The 19,891-nt window shown below is 35.5% G+C and overlaps 1 protein-coding gene across 2 annotated transcripts in view; it reads left to right on the top strand.

Moving 5' to 3' along the window:
• Window positions 1-19,891, top strand: part of LOC136413909 (uncharacterized) — a 63,889-nt gene that overhangs the window by 4,413 nt on the left and 39,585 nt on the right. The window contains exons 2-6 of one of the 2 annotated variants that reach the window (XM_066397671.1): window positions 6,894-7,102; window positions 11,854-11,989; window positions 15,428-15,561; window positions 15,677-15,875; window positions 17,184-17,322. In XM_066397671.1, coding sequence (XP_066253768.1) covers window positions 6,894-7,102; window positions 11,854-11,989; window positions 15,428-15,561; window positions 15,677-15,875; window positions 17,184-17,287 — 782 coding nt within the window. In that variant the 3' untranslated portion in view covers window positions 17,288-17,322. Of the gene's footprint in view, window positions 1-6,893; window positions 7,103-11,853; window positions 11,990-15,427; window positions 15,562-15,676; window positions 15,876-17,183; window positions 17,504-19,891 lie in introns of those variants that run through there. The other variant, XM_066397669.1, reaches the window with a different exon arrangement.

Raw genomic sequence — 19,891 nt, 5'->3', positions numbered from 1 at the left:
GCATCAGAGGCAGAAACAGAACGAATTAAAACATCCAGTTTCAGTTGGGCGTTTTAACAGATCCACCGGCCGGCATGTCAACAAGTGAATATGGTCCGAATGAAAAATTGCGGGTAAAATGGCATATTCACAATATGAGCCCCTTTATTTTCGTTAAATTCTGCTATTTCCACTCCACCTATGGCAGCATTAAATTTACTCAGCCGTGATATCCGAGAATTTGTCGGCGATTTTATTTAATGTCAGCTTTCTCTCAATTTACGTTACATGTGCTTTTTCGCCACAATACAGCCCGAATATTTAAAACCGAGTGATTTATTGAGCTGCATCCCACGTTTTAAATTCCCTATTTCGATAAGAGCCGAGAATTTCCATGTCGCTTTTCGCTGAAATAATATTTTTAAATTGGTTCTTTCATATTTTCGACTAAGAGTGCTACTTCGCACTAATGGCTTTAATAACATCGAGAGGACATTCGTTTGGAAGCAGTTAAGTAGAAACGCTAAAGGAGCGTTTTTTTTTTGTGTTGTGACTTGGAAATTGTACTGAAATATTGCTTGAATATTATTCCTTCTATGCACAAAGTTCTGATGTGGATGCTTTGAAGTCACATTTCCAATTGCTGTAGCCAGCTATGCCTATATTTGAGGCAAGGGATATTTCTATTATCATTTGACTAATTTTTTATTTTAAAGACATTACTAGATATTCTTTAAATATCCCTCCAAAATCTGATAAGAACAGCGATTTTCGCAATACGTCCACTATCGGCTAGATCTAAGATCAACATAAGTTCTGAATCGAATCGAAATTAAATTTGGAAAAATGCAAGTCGGCACTAACTTCCAGAATAACAATAGCCTTAACAACAGTGCTGACCTGCAGATTCAATCCGACACGATATCATATTCTCATAAAATTGAGAGACATTGTTCACGAGTCATTGCGAGCATTCCAGACTTTTGTTACACGCTGTATACTTCCGTGTCATATCATTCATATAGCAATGAAGCTTTTTTATTCCTACTTTTTGTAAAATCCGGACTAACTATCGAGCGAACCCGACCTGACGTTTTTAATTATTCCGTGGAACTGTCGAACATATACAGGATGGATCCCGCCTAACGGGCCAAACTTCACAAAATGTTTCTAAAAAAATATTACGATCTGGCTAAATTTGTTTACTAAGAATGTTGACTGTTTTCGATATACAGGTTGTCAGGGTGAATTTGCTTTAATGAGATATCATTTCTTTGCCTCACTCACTTGTCGAGTTAGTAAGTCAAATTTAACCACTGGTGACCTGAAAATATGTATTTGTATATTCTTTAATAGTTATTATTAAATTCATTACTAAAACGTCCACATTGCGCGTTTCAGTACGGTGATATTTTTCAGGCAAGTATATTAGTGGATAATACTTCACTATCTTTGAGATACCATTTTTTTTAAAGAATAGTTTTATTCGCTAATATAGGGTGTTTGTAACAGTTGGTACAGAACTTGAGGAGGTGAATGTAGAACTAAAAATAGTAAAAAAGTTCCTATAAACATACGGAGCACCGTTACTGAGATATGGCCCTCCAAAGGGGTCCTATCATTTGGATATTTTTTAAAATAACTTTCTTTCTGATTAAAATAATGGAATAAAAATTGTAGATTATAATCATACCATAAGGGTCTTTAACTGCCATAAGTTTCATCAAAATCGATTATAAATAGGGGTAGTTTTCTAATTACCATTAACAGAAATTTTTCCAATTTTTTATTCCTTTGAATTATCAGACGAATAATTTATATTTTAACGAATTAGATTTTTTTGAAGGAAAAATTTATCTACATTTTTTTTTCAAATTCTGCGTAGTTTAGCCAGAAATAATAGTTTTTAAAATAATGTATGACTCAGAACAGTACTTTTAATTTTTTAAACTATTTTTGGCTCTACATTCACCTCCTTAAGTTTTGCACCAACTTTTCCAAACACCATGTATTTCAAGAGCGATATATATTCCGCTTTATCATGTCAAATGTAAAATGTGGCTAATTATTCGTAGTTATCATTTCTCATTGCCAATTAATTTTAATATTAAAATTTATACTGCAAAATATTTCAGAGCCATTGATGAATTATGTCTGAATATCTATTGAGTTACTGGTCCTAAAATTAATTTCAGATTTTGTGGTTATTTCATCAGCAATCATTGATATGATCGTAACGCTAAAGTATTTATTAGTTTTTCTAACTGTTCAGATTTGATAATCATCAAATATTTAATAATTGGTTTTAACCCCGCAATCAGTTTACCAAATGAAATACCAATATTTGCAATTATTCTTTGTACCATGAAAACCAACAAGGCAATTCAGATTTTATAACTAAATCTAATTATAAATTAATGTCATGCAAATATAAAATATAGTGAATTTTTACTTATTGTAGATTTGTGATGATTAATATTATGAAAGCCAAATGTTGATCATCATTACTACTTTAGTTTTCACCACGAACTACGTTTGCGACCTGTTTTCGAAGGAAGTGAAAAGCGGAAACTGCCAAGAACTTGAATTTAAAGCATTCCGGGACGTTACATAAGGTCATGATCCCACCAGTTTTCTGGAGAGATCGAGACTAAATTCCTGGATATCGGCATGTCGGGAAGCTTGGCCAAGGTATTTGTTTACGTCTTGTTGGATAATATCTTTCTCGGTCTAATATTGCATTTTATTCTCCAGGGCGTTTATTGGTTTATCGCTTATCAAATTTGCTTCAGTTTGAGACCAACGTCTACACAATATTTGAGCACAAGCTAGTTTGATACATTTAAAAAAAAAATTTTATCTATTCAAATAATTATTAATTTCGTGCTGTATTCGTACTTAATACGAGTATTTTAATTTTTCATGTTTCAGTAAATCATTAATTTTACAAAATATGTTATTCAGTGACAAAGAGACTATGATATTGCCACGAATAACGCTTTGTTAATGGAGAAATTTATTTTTTAATTGCTCTGAAAGGACACCAGATATGTAGCTCTTCCCTTCTCCCCCTCATTTCATGCAATTTATGCTCAGATGGCTTCGTGACTTTCTTAAAATAAAAGGTTCTGTAGCGACATCTTGCAGTGATTAGTAATGGCAAAAAGGTCTTGGACTCTTCTCACACGTGTGAAAGTGTCTTTACTGAGTGTTTTAAGTAAATAACTATGTATGTGTGTCAAAATGCCAAATTAGCAGAACTCTTGCAGCACGTCTTGCGTTTCTTGCAATCTTGCAAGGTGGGACTATTTCTTGCATGAATCGTGACCTTCGTCTTGTTTACCATCATGTGCAATACCAAGGCTGCATCTGCCATTTTTTTTTCCAAATTACTACAGAGCCTGGTTCGTAAAGAGGCGAATTTCCGCGCCATTCAAAACCTCACATGTGAGCGTGAAGCCTGACTGATGGTCTAGCTAAAAATGTAAAATGAAAAAAGTTAAGTGCCTAACTGAAATTAAAAGTGCTTCGGGGCTCATCTGAGGCTAACTTAATATCCCTTAATAAAATGTTCAGTACCCCCCGATGGGTTAAAAGGTAAAGAGACAGCAAAGAGCAGCTAATGTCATACAAAATTGCGGTAGGTGGAGTTCAAAATGTCGCGTTTCTCATAACGAAACGGTTGGTAATATATCTCCTAAACTGCTACGAGCATTTTACTACTTTAAGATGTAAATAAACTTTGCACCCCCAGCGTTTTATTCAAAAGCATCATTCTTCAATTACCAGGCTCGAAACGATCAATTTGCGACGTAACAAAGTTTAGGAAATAAATTGTTTGAAATTGTGCCCGCCTGCGAAGTTTCGTCCTGGAAACTTTTGGAAAAAAGTTCACGAGAGTATAATGCTAAAAACGTATGGGTCTCCACATACTCCTACAAGTTCGACTACGTTTGGTTTAATACAGTGGAGGACGGCTTGCAGACATACAACACATTAAATATACCGAATTTATAGGGTTGAATTGCACTTCAACGTAAAATTTTAGTTTTGGCATCAGTTTTAGCTCAAACTAGGGAAAAATATGTGTTTCGGCCGTCAAATAAATTTAAATTATTTGATTTTACCAATAAAAAGATTTTCATATATCAAGGATTTTGAAGCAATCGACCAAAAGGTAATTTATTTTGAAGGCCATAAATTTTGTTAAAATATTATTGCAATATAAATCTGCACCATAAATCTTAATTATTAACGTTTTTCCGAGTTTCCCAAACAGCTCGTTTTAATAACTAATTTACTGCCAGTTTTTGCGAAACAGATATCAAAAATCACGTCCAAAGCGTTCTAAAGGAAGATCAAAGCATTTATTATGCCTCAATAATAAACATCATCTTTTTGCACCCTCTTCATTTCCTACATGACACCTCTTCAACAAATTTCATTTTTAACCAAACAACACATAGACATGCTGGAAATATTTTATGACGGAATGATTCTACGCGAGTTTTATGCTCTATAAGCCCAAATTGCACAATGAAACTGTAATGGGATGAACCCGGCTGTTGTCTTTTATTGCTTGTTAACCATTTATTGCAATTTTAAACGATTCACCCTAAAATTCCGAATATGACTATTTCATTTTGCCAGAATTTTGCGTATGAGGTTTCGCCAATGGAAATCATCGCAACAAAAAATAAGGGCTCAAATTGTTAATGTTCTTTTTAATTCAAAAGAGTAATCATCTGCCGGTATCAAGTACTGCAACAAAAGAAAGTTACTCGAACCATGAAACGAGCAGACATACATTACTTTTCGTAAAGTTCTGAGAGACGTATGCACATTTGTCTTTAAGAAATCAAACAGGGACTTTGTCAAGCAGTCGAAAAATACAATTCGCTTAATCCGAAGCTGAAAAAGGGGGAAAAGAATAAAACGTCGTGAAAGTTTCCCAATAAAACATTAAATTAAGATTTCAATTTCAGATACCTCGATTTAACGGTTTAATTTTAGCCAAATTAATTTTGCTCTTTGTATGCAAAATTATCGCAGCACGATAAGCTGAACTTTGCTGTTTTGGTGATATTGTTCCAGTCAAATGAAAGAAGTTTTAGCACATATTAGAAGTGTTTTAATTAGAATAGTTTTTAGTTTTAAGTTTACCTCAGAGGTGTTCTAGGTACGCAGGATGCCCATTTTCCGAGCCCCAAATATACGAAGTCGATTAAATTAGGTTAGAGATATTCAAAATATAAATATTCAAATCGGCAATGTTGTCTTACCTAAATTACTTATTTAAATGTCCCCAAAAATATAAATTGTCTTTTTTTGTTTTTTTTTTGCTTATAAATTGTAAATTGCTCATTACAATAGGGTCTAACCGAAATATTCTCGAGGATGTTTTAGAAGTAACCTTTTAACAAATTAGTTGACATCAATATTGGCATATGCGAAAAACGGAATAAACACTTGGCAAGACCACTGAAAATTTCCCGAATTCCTAATAAAACACGCTATGCTACTAGTTCGTACGGAAACGTCTCTTTTCTGGCGGAAAAGTGTACTTATCCCCGATTTGGGTATGGGAGAGACTTCTTTCACACACCTACTGCGGTAATCGTTATTTACGTCACGAGTCCAGTAGATGCCTTATTACAGTATTCGATATTCGAGCGTTATCTGCTAAGGCGCGTTTTTGGGTCACAATCCTTTTTCAGTTGGTTTCACTCTGTCAGGAAATTCAAGCAATTCTAAGGGATGTGTCGAATAATGTGTAATCTCCATGAAAATATGTTATCGAAAGCGGTCTAACATATCGTTAGCTACACTTAGCTGTGATTTTTTTCTAATTTTGTTGTGCGGTGGAATAATAAGGGAAAATGCGGAAATTTAAATTTATTCAAGCTACACTTCGTATCTGCGAACTACAGTAACCATTGCTGCTACTGGTCCCATTTTTTAAATGAGTTGATAAATGAAGGTGCCTGCTTTTATTATGTAATTAGTTACGACATGAACCAAGATAAGCCACCAGTTTTGATTAAGAAGACTATTACTTTATTCGTCGGAATTTAGAAAATATTTTCTTTACGACTGATGAAAGACCTTTGATTTCCATAGACTTTCATTTCCTACGGGTTGCCCGCGCAACGATAGGGAAATAAGGTTATTTGCCACGGTTTCATATCAGCGTCCATGGCAACGGGGTAAAATAAGTAACCATGGTGACGAATCAAATTTTGAAGTTTAAGCGGTAAATCTCTTTTGTAGTGTTATATACGTCTTACCGAAATTAACCCTTTTCTGTTTAGGACTATTGTTAAACTATGAATAATAAAATAATAACTAATTATTTAATTTGAGAACAAACAGTTCCTTGAATCAATAAATCATCAATATTCCCAATTTCCGTAAATTTATTTTCAGTTTCGTTTCATTCTAATGCCATAATTCCAATTAATTCTTATAATTAAACGATACAAATCAGCTCTCTTAACGAGACCATTAGTTTAAATCAATTCCTCAGCTGTCTAGACAGGAATCAGATAGCGACGGATCTTATAGCCTGGCAATTGCTAAAAACTACGTGGCCGGGTATTTGTTGGGACAGGGCTTAAAGTCTCAGCACTTATCTCGATCATTCTTTTAATTTCTTGTTTACTGCAGTTGAACTGTCTTTTTCTGTTCGCTGGAAATGTAATTTCCCCTATTTCGCTCTTTAATCGAGGAAATGTGGGTCAACACAAAAGGTTCGGTAGTAGGACAATGATCGTTCGTAACATATGACGACCAAAAACGTTGAAACGTACTACGTGAATAGAGAATATATAGAATTTCTTTGATTTTTTTCTCTTATGAGATTATAGTGGAAATTTTACTAATTGTCGATTAATTTTCTGATTTCTTTGTTTCAGATCTTCTCGGTTTGAAAGACGTAAAACTGACAATCGAACCATCTATAGTGCAATATTTGAGCCAGTCCACGTTGCGTTGTTCATATGACTTGGAGAAAGATATTTTATATTCGGTGAAATGGTACAGAGGCTTGCGCGAATTTTATAGATATACTCCCATCGAGCAGCCAAGCACAAAAGTTTTTCCGTTTGAGGGAATTACTGTTGACGTAAGTTCTCCTTCTCAAGTATTTTTAGTATGTTTAAGAGAGTAGAAGCTTCGAGGAAACGATTCCCTAGTTTCAGTTTATGTGGCATGTAAAGATGTGATGTAGTAGAGTACTTTCATTTTCGTTTCTTTTTCAACCCATGTCAATAATTTTCGTTACCCGAAGGGGTCCGATGGCTTGTTGGGTTAGTGACGTAATGAACTACCTGCATATAGCAGCACTGGCCAAGTAGAGTTGGAAATGCTCTACGAAAGAGGCTGGGATTTCACCTTGAGCTCTTTCATGAATGGATGATTCAGATGGTCCTCCAGCGACTCTAGTATGTTTTTCGATGACATTAATTTTAAAGGCAACACCGGACATATGAGAAATGAACAGATTGATACGATGATATCTTATCGGCTTTTTTCAGTTTCGACTTAAAGAACAGTGTAAGAGCCTGATGATCTAGATGATCCCGCATCTGTGCAGCTACATTATTGGCCAGAAGTAGAGAAACTTTATTCTTCGGTTGAAATTTTTTTAGGGGTTAATATTTGAAGGTAATGAATTGGGCCTTAAGGTAGCTTTGATAGACGCGTTAATGTTGTGCAGAGATAAACTCTTGTTTATCGTTTTTCATAGGACCTTTAGGTGTAAATGATTTTTTAAAAGTGCGCAAGGACAGAAACTTTTAAAGAATTTTGTTTATAACAATCGCAATTCGTTTTTAAACAAATTTCTAAACACTTTTGGTACTAGTTCAGTTCTAGCATGGATCGTGAAAAGCATTTGTCTGAAGACATTCAACATAAACTAGATGACACCTATGAACAAGGCACTAAAAAAGTCGATACCTCAAAAGTGCTTAACGTTCATAAATCGGTTATTTTAAAAAACAATTTCTAATTTTAAATCGCAAAATACAGCAAAATTAATTCAAAAAAGTGGTCATCCCAGAAAAAGCGAATTAATGCATTAATCAAGAAAATTGCTCAGAAATATCCACACAAATTTGCAAAACCAATTATATGGGAACTCGGCGAAGCCCGGGTGAGCTACAAAACCGTCTAAAGAAGACTGAGGGAAGCAGGATCGTTTAGTCGCAAAGCCGCAAAAAACATTTATATTGAGGAAGAACCAGAAGACCCGATTTGCTTTTGCCAATAAATATTTTCACTGTATAAATAGTGATTAGAAAAAAGTACTGTTTCTAGATTAAAGCAATTTTAGCATTTTTTATTCTGCTGGTATATTGTGGGTCCATCGTCACCCAAACCAAAGATTTAACCCCAAGTATACTAAACCTATAGTTAAACATGACGATGGATGTTGCATGGTGTGGGGATGTTTCTCCGTACATGGAGTAGATCTGTTACATATCATATGGCATTATGGATAGGGTTTGTGTATGTAGATATATTAAAGAACATAATGCCGACGATCATTTATCACACACGTGGATATTCCAGCAGGATAATGACCCAAAAAACAAATCTAGAGTCACCCGAGACTGGTTCGCGCTTGAAAACATTACTGTCATGGATTTTTCTGCACAAAGTCCTGACCTCAACCCCACAGAAAATTTAAGGGAGGAACTAGAACGACGTGTTCGCCAAACTATGATGTCATCCAGGGAAGAATTAATTCGTATAGTGCAAGGGTCTTGGGAATCCATCGGAAATGACCTGATTCTGAAACTATTAGAATCAATGCCAAAGCGATGCTAAGAAGTTATAGCTAATAAAGGATTTTTTGTGCACTCAATATAGGTTTAAAATTATTAACAATTTCGTCGTTTATTTTGGAGTTTCTCTACTTTTATCCCGACTTATTAGTTATATTTTAAATATATTCTTTATTTTTGGTTTCAAATCGGTACTTACCTATCAAGAGCGTTTTTTATATTTATATGTATATGTGTATTAAGTTCCAGACTGAGATTGGTTAAAAAATTTTTTTTTAAAATTCCTAACGTTTTTTAACTTTTGTCCAATAGTGTATATCAGAGGTAATGGTTTCCACGAGGTACTTGTTTTTGATTGGTTGAGTAGGATTGATTTCCGTGCAAATTATCCTTATCTATATTAAGACATTATATGATGTTCAATACACATTGGTTTAAAATAATTCATCAAGCAGAGAATGATTTGCTAAAATTTGCAATCTATTTAAAAGCTACCTGAATACTGAATTTAAGTATGCAAACCATAGAGTAATGTGCCTGAATTTTGATATTTGAAGTGTCTTTTTATAATTTTGGAGTTTCAAAACAGTCATGTAGGATTCAAAATTAGAAAAAAAATTGTACGAAACAAGTTAACAAATTGAGAAAATAAAAAGAAAATATTTTTATACTGTATGCACATTTTTCACGCGCGTCAAAGTCAACATTAAAAAAAATCTTGTGCAAAACACGTTGGAACACAATATTGTGTAACTCGCTACCCTCGTTCGGTAGAAAGCCACTCGTGTTACAAAATAATATTTTTCCTAACTGGTTACATAAATAGTTAATCCAGAAACTTCAGGTCTCGCACTGGAAATGTCACACGCATGAGAATGTCCACGGTTTTTCATGGTTGAGTTTTTATTGAACAAGATTAAAATTACCGTTCCAACGTCAGACATCTGAAATCTTAATATAAAGCAAGAAGTAATGACGCCGGCATTCAAAACCTCTTCTTGAACGTTTCAGCCACACGTCTGGATACTTTTACATAGGATTCATCAGTCTCGTCCCACGTTTTCATTATGGTTTGAACATCAGAGATTCTATTTAAGAATGCTGTCTACGATAATTTCGACAATTTCAAGGGCGATTGAAACTCGACCGGCTCCAGATTGAATCTCAATCCGCTTGGTTTATATTGCAACATAAAAGTGGGATTGAACTAGAACCTGAGATTGAAATATTTTCCAAGTTTCTTCAAGACACATTTATGACGGTGAAGGATATATACAGTGCGGATATAATTTATATTAGCATTTTCAGTCAATTTTCCGACGATGCTGAAACTCAGACCGGCATGGAGGAGGCGACATAAAAATACAATAGTAGCAAAGCAGTCTTAATGTCTAGTGGGTCTTTACTTCTTGCAGTCGAGGTACAGGAATGCAGACCATAACGTGGAAGGGTATCACCCAAGAAACCCACTTAGTCTAAATTACATTTAATAATCAGATTTCCAGGACGTTGTCCAAGCACTCTTCTCTGTTGTTAAAGCCCCTTTTCTTGTGGTATTATGGGCTCCATGGCGAAATTTCCTATCTTTGCTTGATTTGATCGCACAAGGCGGCTTGAAAAACGAGCCAAACACCTTCATCTATTCTCAATTTTAAACTGATAGTGAATATATTTGTCACAGTCACAAATTTGTCTTGAAGGAACTCGAAAAATATTTCAATCTCAATTTGATCGAAACCCATTTTTGTGTTACAACATTAACCAAGCGGATTGAGGTTCAGTCTGAAGCCGGATGGATCTGAAAAGACCTTCTACATCAAACACAAATCTCCGATATTTTCCTTTAAAATTAGCTTGGCTGTGACGTTTGGATAAACAACATTTACTTTGTGCAACTGGTGACGATGCAAAGTATTGATACGATTTGTTTGCATATATTTATGATAGTTGGTTTAAATATTTTTCTACTTTTTCTTTGAAAATAAACGATAATACACTAATAATATTACCTCAAACTGTGTGTGCTTCACACATACAATGACGGCGGCAAGTGCACTTTTCACACGCTAATCAAGTAATGATAATATGGTCTCCTCTTTCCAGAGTAAAATATCTTGCCAAGGAGGCTATAATATTTCTATAGTCTTTACTGTGGAGTTTGTGCACTTTTATGTAATATATTTAAATATTATAATACTTTTAACAATATTGAATGTTACATCCGATAAAGCTTAACGTCCTTCATATTTAATCTTTATTTTTTGTCCTTGTAATGGATCTATTGCGGTCCGATCTTTAATGGATTGAACACAATAAAGCGGAATCAAGAACAAACCTTTCATGGTCTCTGCAGGCCTAAGGAACGTATAATGTGAAACACGTGCAAAAATCACTTATCCATCACACTCGTGGAATATTGTGCCTCGCGTACGCTCAACTATCTCTCTAGTGTGAAAAGTGGTATATTCGGAACTAGTTAGCAAAATTAGAACACATCCACCTGGATTTTGAATATAAGGTAAAATGCATTATTATTGATGGGTTAAACTTTGTAACTATCTTACCGTCAAAGTGCTACACCTTTTGTGTCCCTACAGTGCAGTATTCCACCTATACAAACTTTGCAATTCACCAGACCTCATTTCGCTCTATCGCACAAACCAAAACTTTTATTCGACCCGTCCTTTTATCTATGTATAACCAACAAGAAACTTACTCGCAGTCGATTATGCAAATACCCCTAAACTATCGATGCATATTCCAGCATTACACATGCAAAGCTCTAAACAACCAGAATTTCCTCAGATTTTCCGCTTGAAGAGACCATCCGCGATGTAGATTTCGGTGTTGGCAAGCGCAAATGTTATGATAGTTTACTTTAACTTTGAATCTGGCATTTTATCCCTATGATGTTGTGTTATGTTTCTGGTATTTAGATGTCAGCATCTTTTTGTAACGACTTTTCTGTTCTCGGCAATGAACGAGTATAGTAAACGTTTTTTATTTTCTTCTGTTCCGAGCTGCAGTAAAGAAAAAGAGAATAATATTTAGTATAGTTGGATCATAAAATCAATTTTTATTGCAGCAAAGCTGTTCCAATTCCACTCAAGTGGTCCTTCGGAATATCAGCTTCAATTTGTCTGGCAACTTTAGCTGCGAAGTTACTACCGATGCACCCCATATGGTTACTGGTGTAGACGAACAAAGCATGGTAGTTATACGTAAGTACCAATCGATTCGCTTAGAATTGCATTTTCTGAAAATAAGAGCCATCACACACACCTGCGATTAAGTGTCGCAGGATTTTGCGCTAATTTATGAGTGGCATATTTTAAATTATAATGTGTAAAATTCATATCCTTCTCGGAGTACTTTTCTGTGACATGCACACAATGTCAGACAGTGGCCCCAGAGATCCCTATTCCGTAAAATGGATGAACTGGAGTGGAAACCGCTACAAAGAAACGCCCGACAGAAAGAAACAGGCGTTAATTAATTAGGCTTAAAGCAGACTTAGTATTCCGTTGGGCAAACCCTGGAGGGCACGTATTTTTACGATTTTTACGTAAACAAAATAAATCTTGTCCTGAAGACCTTTCGAGGTGTAACGTGCTTTTCGCGTGATCTTGTTTTTTCGTAATTAATGTTTGTAATTTATATAGCAGAAATTATGCTTTGATATACTCTCGTCAGTTACATATAAAATTAGCAAGCTGCAAAACGGTAACGTCAACTCAGCTTTGGGTGTTCTAGTAAAGCCGAACGCGATCAATCTCAACTCAATGATGACGTGAAGGCGGCATTTACAAATTTTAAAAGTGATTAGAGCCATATGCCTGTGGCTCCATAACACTGTAGGTTATTCGAAAGTTTCACGAGCATACCTTCAGGAAAACACCTTTATTGCACTTTTTTTAGTTTTTTTTTTCGCATTTTTATTAACTACTTCTTATTTAATATTGTAACTTACCGATTTTTTTAAACCTGTTTCATCAGGCAGTGTGGAGAGTTTTGAAATAACATGAATATCACCCGTTTAAAATTTAATCGCTCAAGCCTTGCATCCAGGAGATGCTGAGCGGAAGGCTGTGTTCTGTAAGAATATTCTGACACTATTGGGGCAAAATCCCTATTTTCATTCCAACATGATATTCGCGGATGAGTGCATGTTTACCAACTTAGGCGTGTTCAGTCGTCACGACGAGTAAAAACATTTGTGGTGCTTTGTGTGGATCCATAAGAACACCAAGGATGTCGACCTCAACCACGTGTCGGGTTAAATGTATGGGTTGGTTTATTTAGGTATAAAATCGTTAACCCACAGATTTACGAAGACAATTTGACGACAGATGGATATCATTTGTGTGAAATATTTCCCCACAGAATCATTTCAAACAATAGAGTCACACATTGGCCGGCACGTTCATCAGATCTTTCCCTATTAGATTATTATTTATGGGGAACTATGAAAGAACTCGTTTATAAACCGACGTCCATCGATATTACTAAGCTGAGAAGGAAGATCATAGAAGAGAAAAAATTGAGTTTGGCGTTTAGAAATGTGGTGCCACAATTCGCTCTGTACGTCATCGTCCTCATATTGTCTCCCGAAATTAATAATTTTTTATTTAATATTTTTATGTATATGCATACATATACATATAATATCGGAAATTTAAGACAGGTCCTCAACATCTTTTGAACTCATGATTACCACGTTGCATATTATGGCACTTTTTTCTCTTGCGATAGTTGGTTGCAAATTGTAGAGAGGAAGAGAGTGAGTGTCATGATAGTGACGAGCCAGTTCTTACACCTTTACTGGAAATAACTTTTTGGTCGGTATTGTGAAGGCATTTGTATCCGTCTTTATGCTCTGCTTTTTCACTCAGTTTACAAAATTTTTTGCTGGATTTAGAGAAAAAAGAATTTACACGTCTCTTTTGAAATCAATTTCTATTTCATCTTTAGCAAGACCTTTATCTGACACTAGCTTCCGCACTAATTAGGAATTGTAGCAGGTGCGTGGAACGTGATATCAGCCCCTTGGCTCTTATAGAAGTTAAGCTGCCTGCAAGAATTCCCTAGGTGACTGCTAACGATTTTTTTTTATTCATCCCCCTTATGGACAGGTGCAAATAGAAATAGAGCCAAGTGTGCCATCTAGTCTAGCAGTATCAACTGCAGGCCATCGGAAAATTCGATACTGCAATCTCACTATACGCCAAATTTGATGTTAGGCTAATCTAATGCAAATAAATATCTGGTTTAGCTTGTTACACTGTCCATGGACCCATGCATATTCATGCCATATTAGTGTGTACACATTTACATAATTCCCGATTAAGTTTCACCTATGAGTACTCGCTAAGGGTACAGGGATGAGACAATGTTACTAAACCTGCGGGCTTTATAGTGCCATCCGAAGTAAGATTGGGGCTTAATTTGGGCTAATTGAGGGAAAACGCTCTATTCAGGTTTCTACACGAATGTAGTTCGCTTTAATATATGGGCAATTGCTGACAATTGTTCCGATACTCTATTGAATTTTAGGTTTTGACTAAGTTCTTAACTTTCGGGTTGTTCCCATAAAGAATAGCCAACTATTAAACTTGGGTAAAATTCTCCCTTATCAACCGTCTCAGATATAATAGCTTTTGTTTCCTCGTACCCACTTAATTTCGCTGTTTTTCTTGCCAGAATTATTATCTTTCCGACTCCAATATTTATGGCCCACTGCCAGCCATAAGATAAAATAACATTTACCTTTAAATTGGCTGTAAGGCAGAAGAATAACATTTTTTTTTTCAATCCGACGTTCTTTACTTTCTGGACAATTTTCGGGTGCTTATTGCGCCCTTGATAATCAGACCTTTCTGATAAAACTCCCCCGTTGGGGGCGAATCTAAATAAAAGATTTAATACATTTTTGAGACGATATTTTTTCTACTTCGAAGGACAATGTGTTAATGAAAAGGAAATTTGGTGGAAAGTCTCTGGACGCATTTAATGATATTGTAAAATCGGTTAAGGGCAAACATTAATAGCTGTAGCCGGTTAGAGACTACACAGTCGTTACTCACGTTGAGAGTATTTCTGTATAATATATTGGCATCATAAATATAAATCAGGGGGAAGGAATTCAAGAAGGAAAAATTCCGAACTCAAAGTAAAAGGACCATCGGGGCCATAATGACCAGAACACTCTTTACCACTCTACATAACGAGATAGCGCTAGATCGCCATTGAATAGTTCATTAGTCCCACAATAAACCAAAAACATAATCAAATCGTAACCCGTGTGGGGTTTACATACATGCACTAACATCCCCAAAAGGAATTTCTACAAATTATTCACGTGAATATTATGTTAAATTTCCACGGGTATATCAGGCAAATTAAAATCGACTTGTTGTGTAAATAATAGTCAACTGAACTCTAACTAAACATTAATAATGGAAACGCATTTCCAAATTAGCGGTACTAATAGCCTTGATGAAATATTTATTTAGATTATTTTACTCTGAATTCAGACCGTCATCAGGGATGAATCTAACTAAAAGTTGCATTTACATTTGCTTAATTTTGCATATCACACATTTTTAATGCTCTGTTGTGAATTAGTAATTTACACTGGACTCACAACAAATTTGTTTCAGAGTTGCCAGAATCTTCGCCCAAGATAAGTGTTGGACGAGAAGTTTTAGACGTGGGAGACATTTTACGAGCAAACTGCTCAAGTCCGCCATCCAGACCACCCGTTACACTCAAATTTATACTGAATAACAGGACGGTGAGTACTATTATAATAAATCATTTGTCCTCCGAAATTCTGCCTGCATATTTACGTGACGAAAACTAGGGAGAAAAGAGTCAAATTACCCTTGAAATATTCGTATTTGTTGCAGGTAGCGTTGAACAACCCTTACCCCTTTAGAAGGTTATCAGAGCGGTCCTGGAGTGACTTAATACTGGAATTGACATTAGGGGAAATTCATTTCGATAATGGCCGTCTGGTGCTGGGATGTATGGCAGTCATTCCTGGAGTTTACGACGACGAAGTGGCGCTAGAGTTGGAGAGTGCCAAAGATCCAGTTCCACAAAGAGGTATTAATTAATTTCAAAAATTACTTTGAAGTCTAAACCACAATTACTTAAGTACGGAGCTTCTCTAAACTTCTTCTTGTCTCATCACGGTCACAAGACCCTAATTTCGAGAAGGGCTTGTCAGCGTGGTCTCCCTGGGTCGCTTAAGAGCTTTACAAGAAGTCGCTTCTTGGATTTCTCAGATTTATAATTTAAAGGTATTTTCCTTAACGCATTTGATCAACGGTGTCTGCCTTTTGCAATGGTTTGTCGATAATGTCTTCTATCCTAATTGGTGCTCCTGTTCTATACACTTAGCGGTTTTGCATCCTCCCAAGGCACAGAAAAATGACGCGATTAACGTCATCTATCTGTGCACATTCACACAGTTGTGCAAGTGTTAGAATGCGTTGTTTAGTTTAGTTCAATTTAGTGATTTCGGCCCCGTTTTAAAGAATAAAAGAATCATTGGGAACATTTGATTTAAAGGTGTAATTACGTTAAAAACGGAACGAATCATGTATTAAACAGTTCCCAATTTCCCTTTGATCTAAACAGTATCTAGTTCAAGCGAAAATTAATTTCCTGAAGTGCAATTGACAACCTTGAATTGGAATTGTCCAAGCCGATTGATTTGGGAACCGGGCTTCGCATAGTAATACGGAATCGCAGAAATTGTATCAATCAAGTGCATTAGTCCTATTTAGTTTACCACGAAAGTGTTGATTTTGAGAATGACGAGAGGTGTCTCTGAAATTGCTGTTAGTTTTGTTTGGACACGTAAATGGCGCTGGCTGGACTGATCTCTCTGTATTAGCTTTTTTGTATTAGGTACTTGACAATTGTAATTTATTTTATTATCATGAAAGTTATCATTTTTTTTTGAAAATTATTGTCGAACGGAATTTTCTGGACATAACTGATCTACGGATAAGTAACTTACAACTTCTATTCTTTTTAAATTTTGCTTTTCGACAAAATTGATGAGGCTTGCGTTCTGAATTCTTATTTTGTTAATGCATAATCAAATGTTATCAGAATTATTATCAGAGAAAATTCCCGCCTTTCCGGTGAAAGGTATTTTGTAGCTGCATAGAAAAAGCAAATTTAGTTAACGCCTTCTTTGTTCGAGTACAGGGTTCTGACTAATCAAATGCCAGCCCCAGTTCTTTCTTTTTATCCTTCCAACGTATACGGGTTTTTCCCGAATATAATAAACCCCAGAACAAAAACTCTGCAACGTAATAATTATAAGTCAGCTTTGTACCATAATTTTTGTTGGTTGTCTCAAAATAATTAGTTATTATATCTTTATCTTCTCCTTTTCAGTGAGAGGCCTAAATGGGGTCAAGAAAGCTTCAGAGCAAACAAAGCTGCCGTACGTTTTGCTTTGTTATTTTTTGTTCCGAAGTGCCATTCTCGGAGTGCTTTAGTGGGTTATTCGCAGTCCAATTTTCACCTCTAATTTGTAAGCAACGCTTTTGAGGAATTTTGTACAAATACTTGGGACTGCTTTTAGATGTTCCATAGATACGTAACGAATATACGCTATGTTGTAGTTTGAGGGAAAAAGGAAAATATGTATTTACAAAATTTCAAACATACACGCTGATTTAGTTTCGCTAAAATAATAAGTAACGTTATCTATGCAGTGCTATTTTGTAAGTTCTCTTTTCTCGTACTAATTTTCGAATAGCTTGGCATATCGTAGTACGTACAAAACAACACTTTTGGGGAGTTTTTCAAATGTCGAACAATAGGGTGCTTCAGTTGAGAAACTAATTTAAAATGGGCCCGATTATCATTTTAAACTTGTTGAGCTGCCCTTTTCCTGCAAGAAGTTCTCTAATTAAACTACTAAAAATTACAATCAGATGCTCGCACCATGCGATTTGAACGTTAGAACGGGATATAAGATAAGTCTCCCTTATGAACATCACTGTATAATAGCGAAGAAAAGGGTTTATATTGTGATTATTGTACATCTAACTCAAATAACATATTCTCGACCAACGAGGTAAATTTCTCAGAGCCTCAGAGGTTGACAATATGATTTTCCGGCGAGATACACATATTATTCATTCTGCTTTTCAAGATTTATTTCAAAATGTGCAAATTTGAAATATCTATACGGGAACAGCCAGCCGTATAGGAATATTTTCCGGCCTATTATTTATCCTGGTTGCGAAGTAACGAACATTCCGGGCCGTATATATAAGCAGAACCAGCATCTACCTAAAACAATGAGGTTTACGACGTCAAAGCCAGCCAAAAAGCTGTTACTGCTTCGGTGATTGCAGAAAAACACTTTTTTTTTATTGAAATAGTCATTGTGATAATATACAGGTTGATTTATAAAACTGTTACTAAACCATTAGGGGTTTTAGAGGGCTCAAATATAAAAGCTTTCTCTAGGACTGAAAAAGAGCCATGGTCATTGTCAATGGGGTAATTTTCATGTTTTCCCTGTTTACAGTAACAGAATATTTTATGTTAAAGGCTGAAAGTGCATTCTAGTCACTTGCTCAGAAAAATGCATGCAGTAATGCAGAAGTGGAAAGCGCTTTTTTGATTTGAAATACATATGATATGTTTAGACAAATAATGATTTAAATTCAAATTCAGAAATTAAAAAAAAATACTTTTTTGGCTTAAATCCGACTACTCTGACATATTATGTCCATTCCCCTCAAGCCTAAGAATTGTCCGAGACATGTAGTAAATAGCCGACATTCTTTATGACTTTTGGAACTTCATCAAGGCATTTGAAGACATTGTTCTGTGATCCAGCCTTATTTGCCGAACACCACTAGACAAATATTGAATATTCCTTCTCGTAACGTCTGCGGATATTAAAAGTAACTTTCTACGATATGTAATGTAGCACAACTCAAATAATTCTTTTTTGCCAGATTTATAGCAAAAAACGTAAACGACGTATAATTTTATTTTGATGCAAGGCGTTTATTTAAAATGTCAAGCACAACACTTGACACAGACACTTTAAAACAGTATCTAAATAGAAACGAAAATCGCTTTAAAGCGGAAAATTGGAAAAACTCTTGCTAATCGGCGAATACCAACTTTCTGTTTTCGAATGGGAGTTGGAAAAGTATACTGGTACGCCATTAAGTCTCCTTTCTTTGATACTCCACCGGATCAAACCACCTTGTGACACATGATATACACGGTAATTGCATATGACATACAATGACAGACATTGACAATCATATAAAGGAGGCTACAATTGGCTTTTACAACTAATCAATAACTTGTGTCTATGGCAGCATTTTCGGATTGGTATAATGGTTGGGTGTTGATTTTAATTGCCACAAAATCAATGAGTCAGCATCTCTTGATGTTAAAAATATCAAAATAACAGTGACATTCCAGCTGCTTTTTTTATTTGATTTCTCCATTTCTGTTTCCAACCCTCGACAATCTCCGGGGGTTCTTTGCAAGTTTATCACGGATGGTTCCGTTCCTTCACATTTGCATCCATACTGCGCCGGTTCGAAATTCGCAAGAGAAGATTCTCCATCAAGTTTGATGCCTCTTTTGAATATTCTTTACCTTCTTTCTAGCACGTAAATTTTAGTCTAAGTAGATTACAGTTGGAGCTACCAAATTCACGTTAGATTTTACAATACTACTGGAACTCTCAACATCAATTTCACGAGGAATCATGGCGATTCCGGGAAAAATTGACGATTTCATGATAAATTATGATGATTCATGGAAGGAATCACACCTGATCACCATCTCTGTTCTTTCAATACCGGTCGCTTTTGGGAGAACTTTTCTTTGTTTCAGTCACCAATCTTAATTCCCACATGCACGCTGGTTATGTGACTTTTGACGCCGATCGTTGCGCTCTTGGAGATCGATAGACTCTAATTCACTTTTTCAATTAAAATTTATCTGAAACTTTAACAAAACCAATAATCCCCAAACTTCTAGAGCGATTTGTTTGATTAGCCATAAACCATCGTGAGACATGATGCCGATCGGTATCGTCGCTTTTAGGCTCTTTCGCG

This window comes from Euwallacea similis, chromosome 16 (assembly GCF_039881205.1).
Source record: "Euwallacea similis isolate ESF13 chromosome 16, ESF131.1, whole genome shotgun sequence".
NCBI lineage: Eukaryota > Metazoa > Arthropoda > Insecta > Coleoptera > Curculionidae > Euwallacea > Euwallacea similis.
The sequence above is the reverse complement of the archived record's forward strand: the minus strand, read 5'-3'. Positions and strand labels throughout refer to the sequence as shown.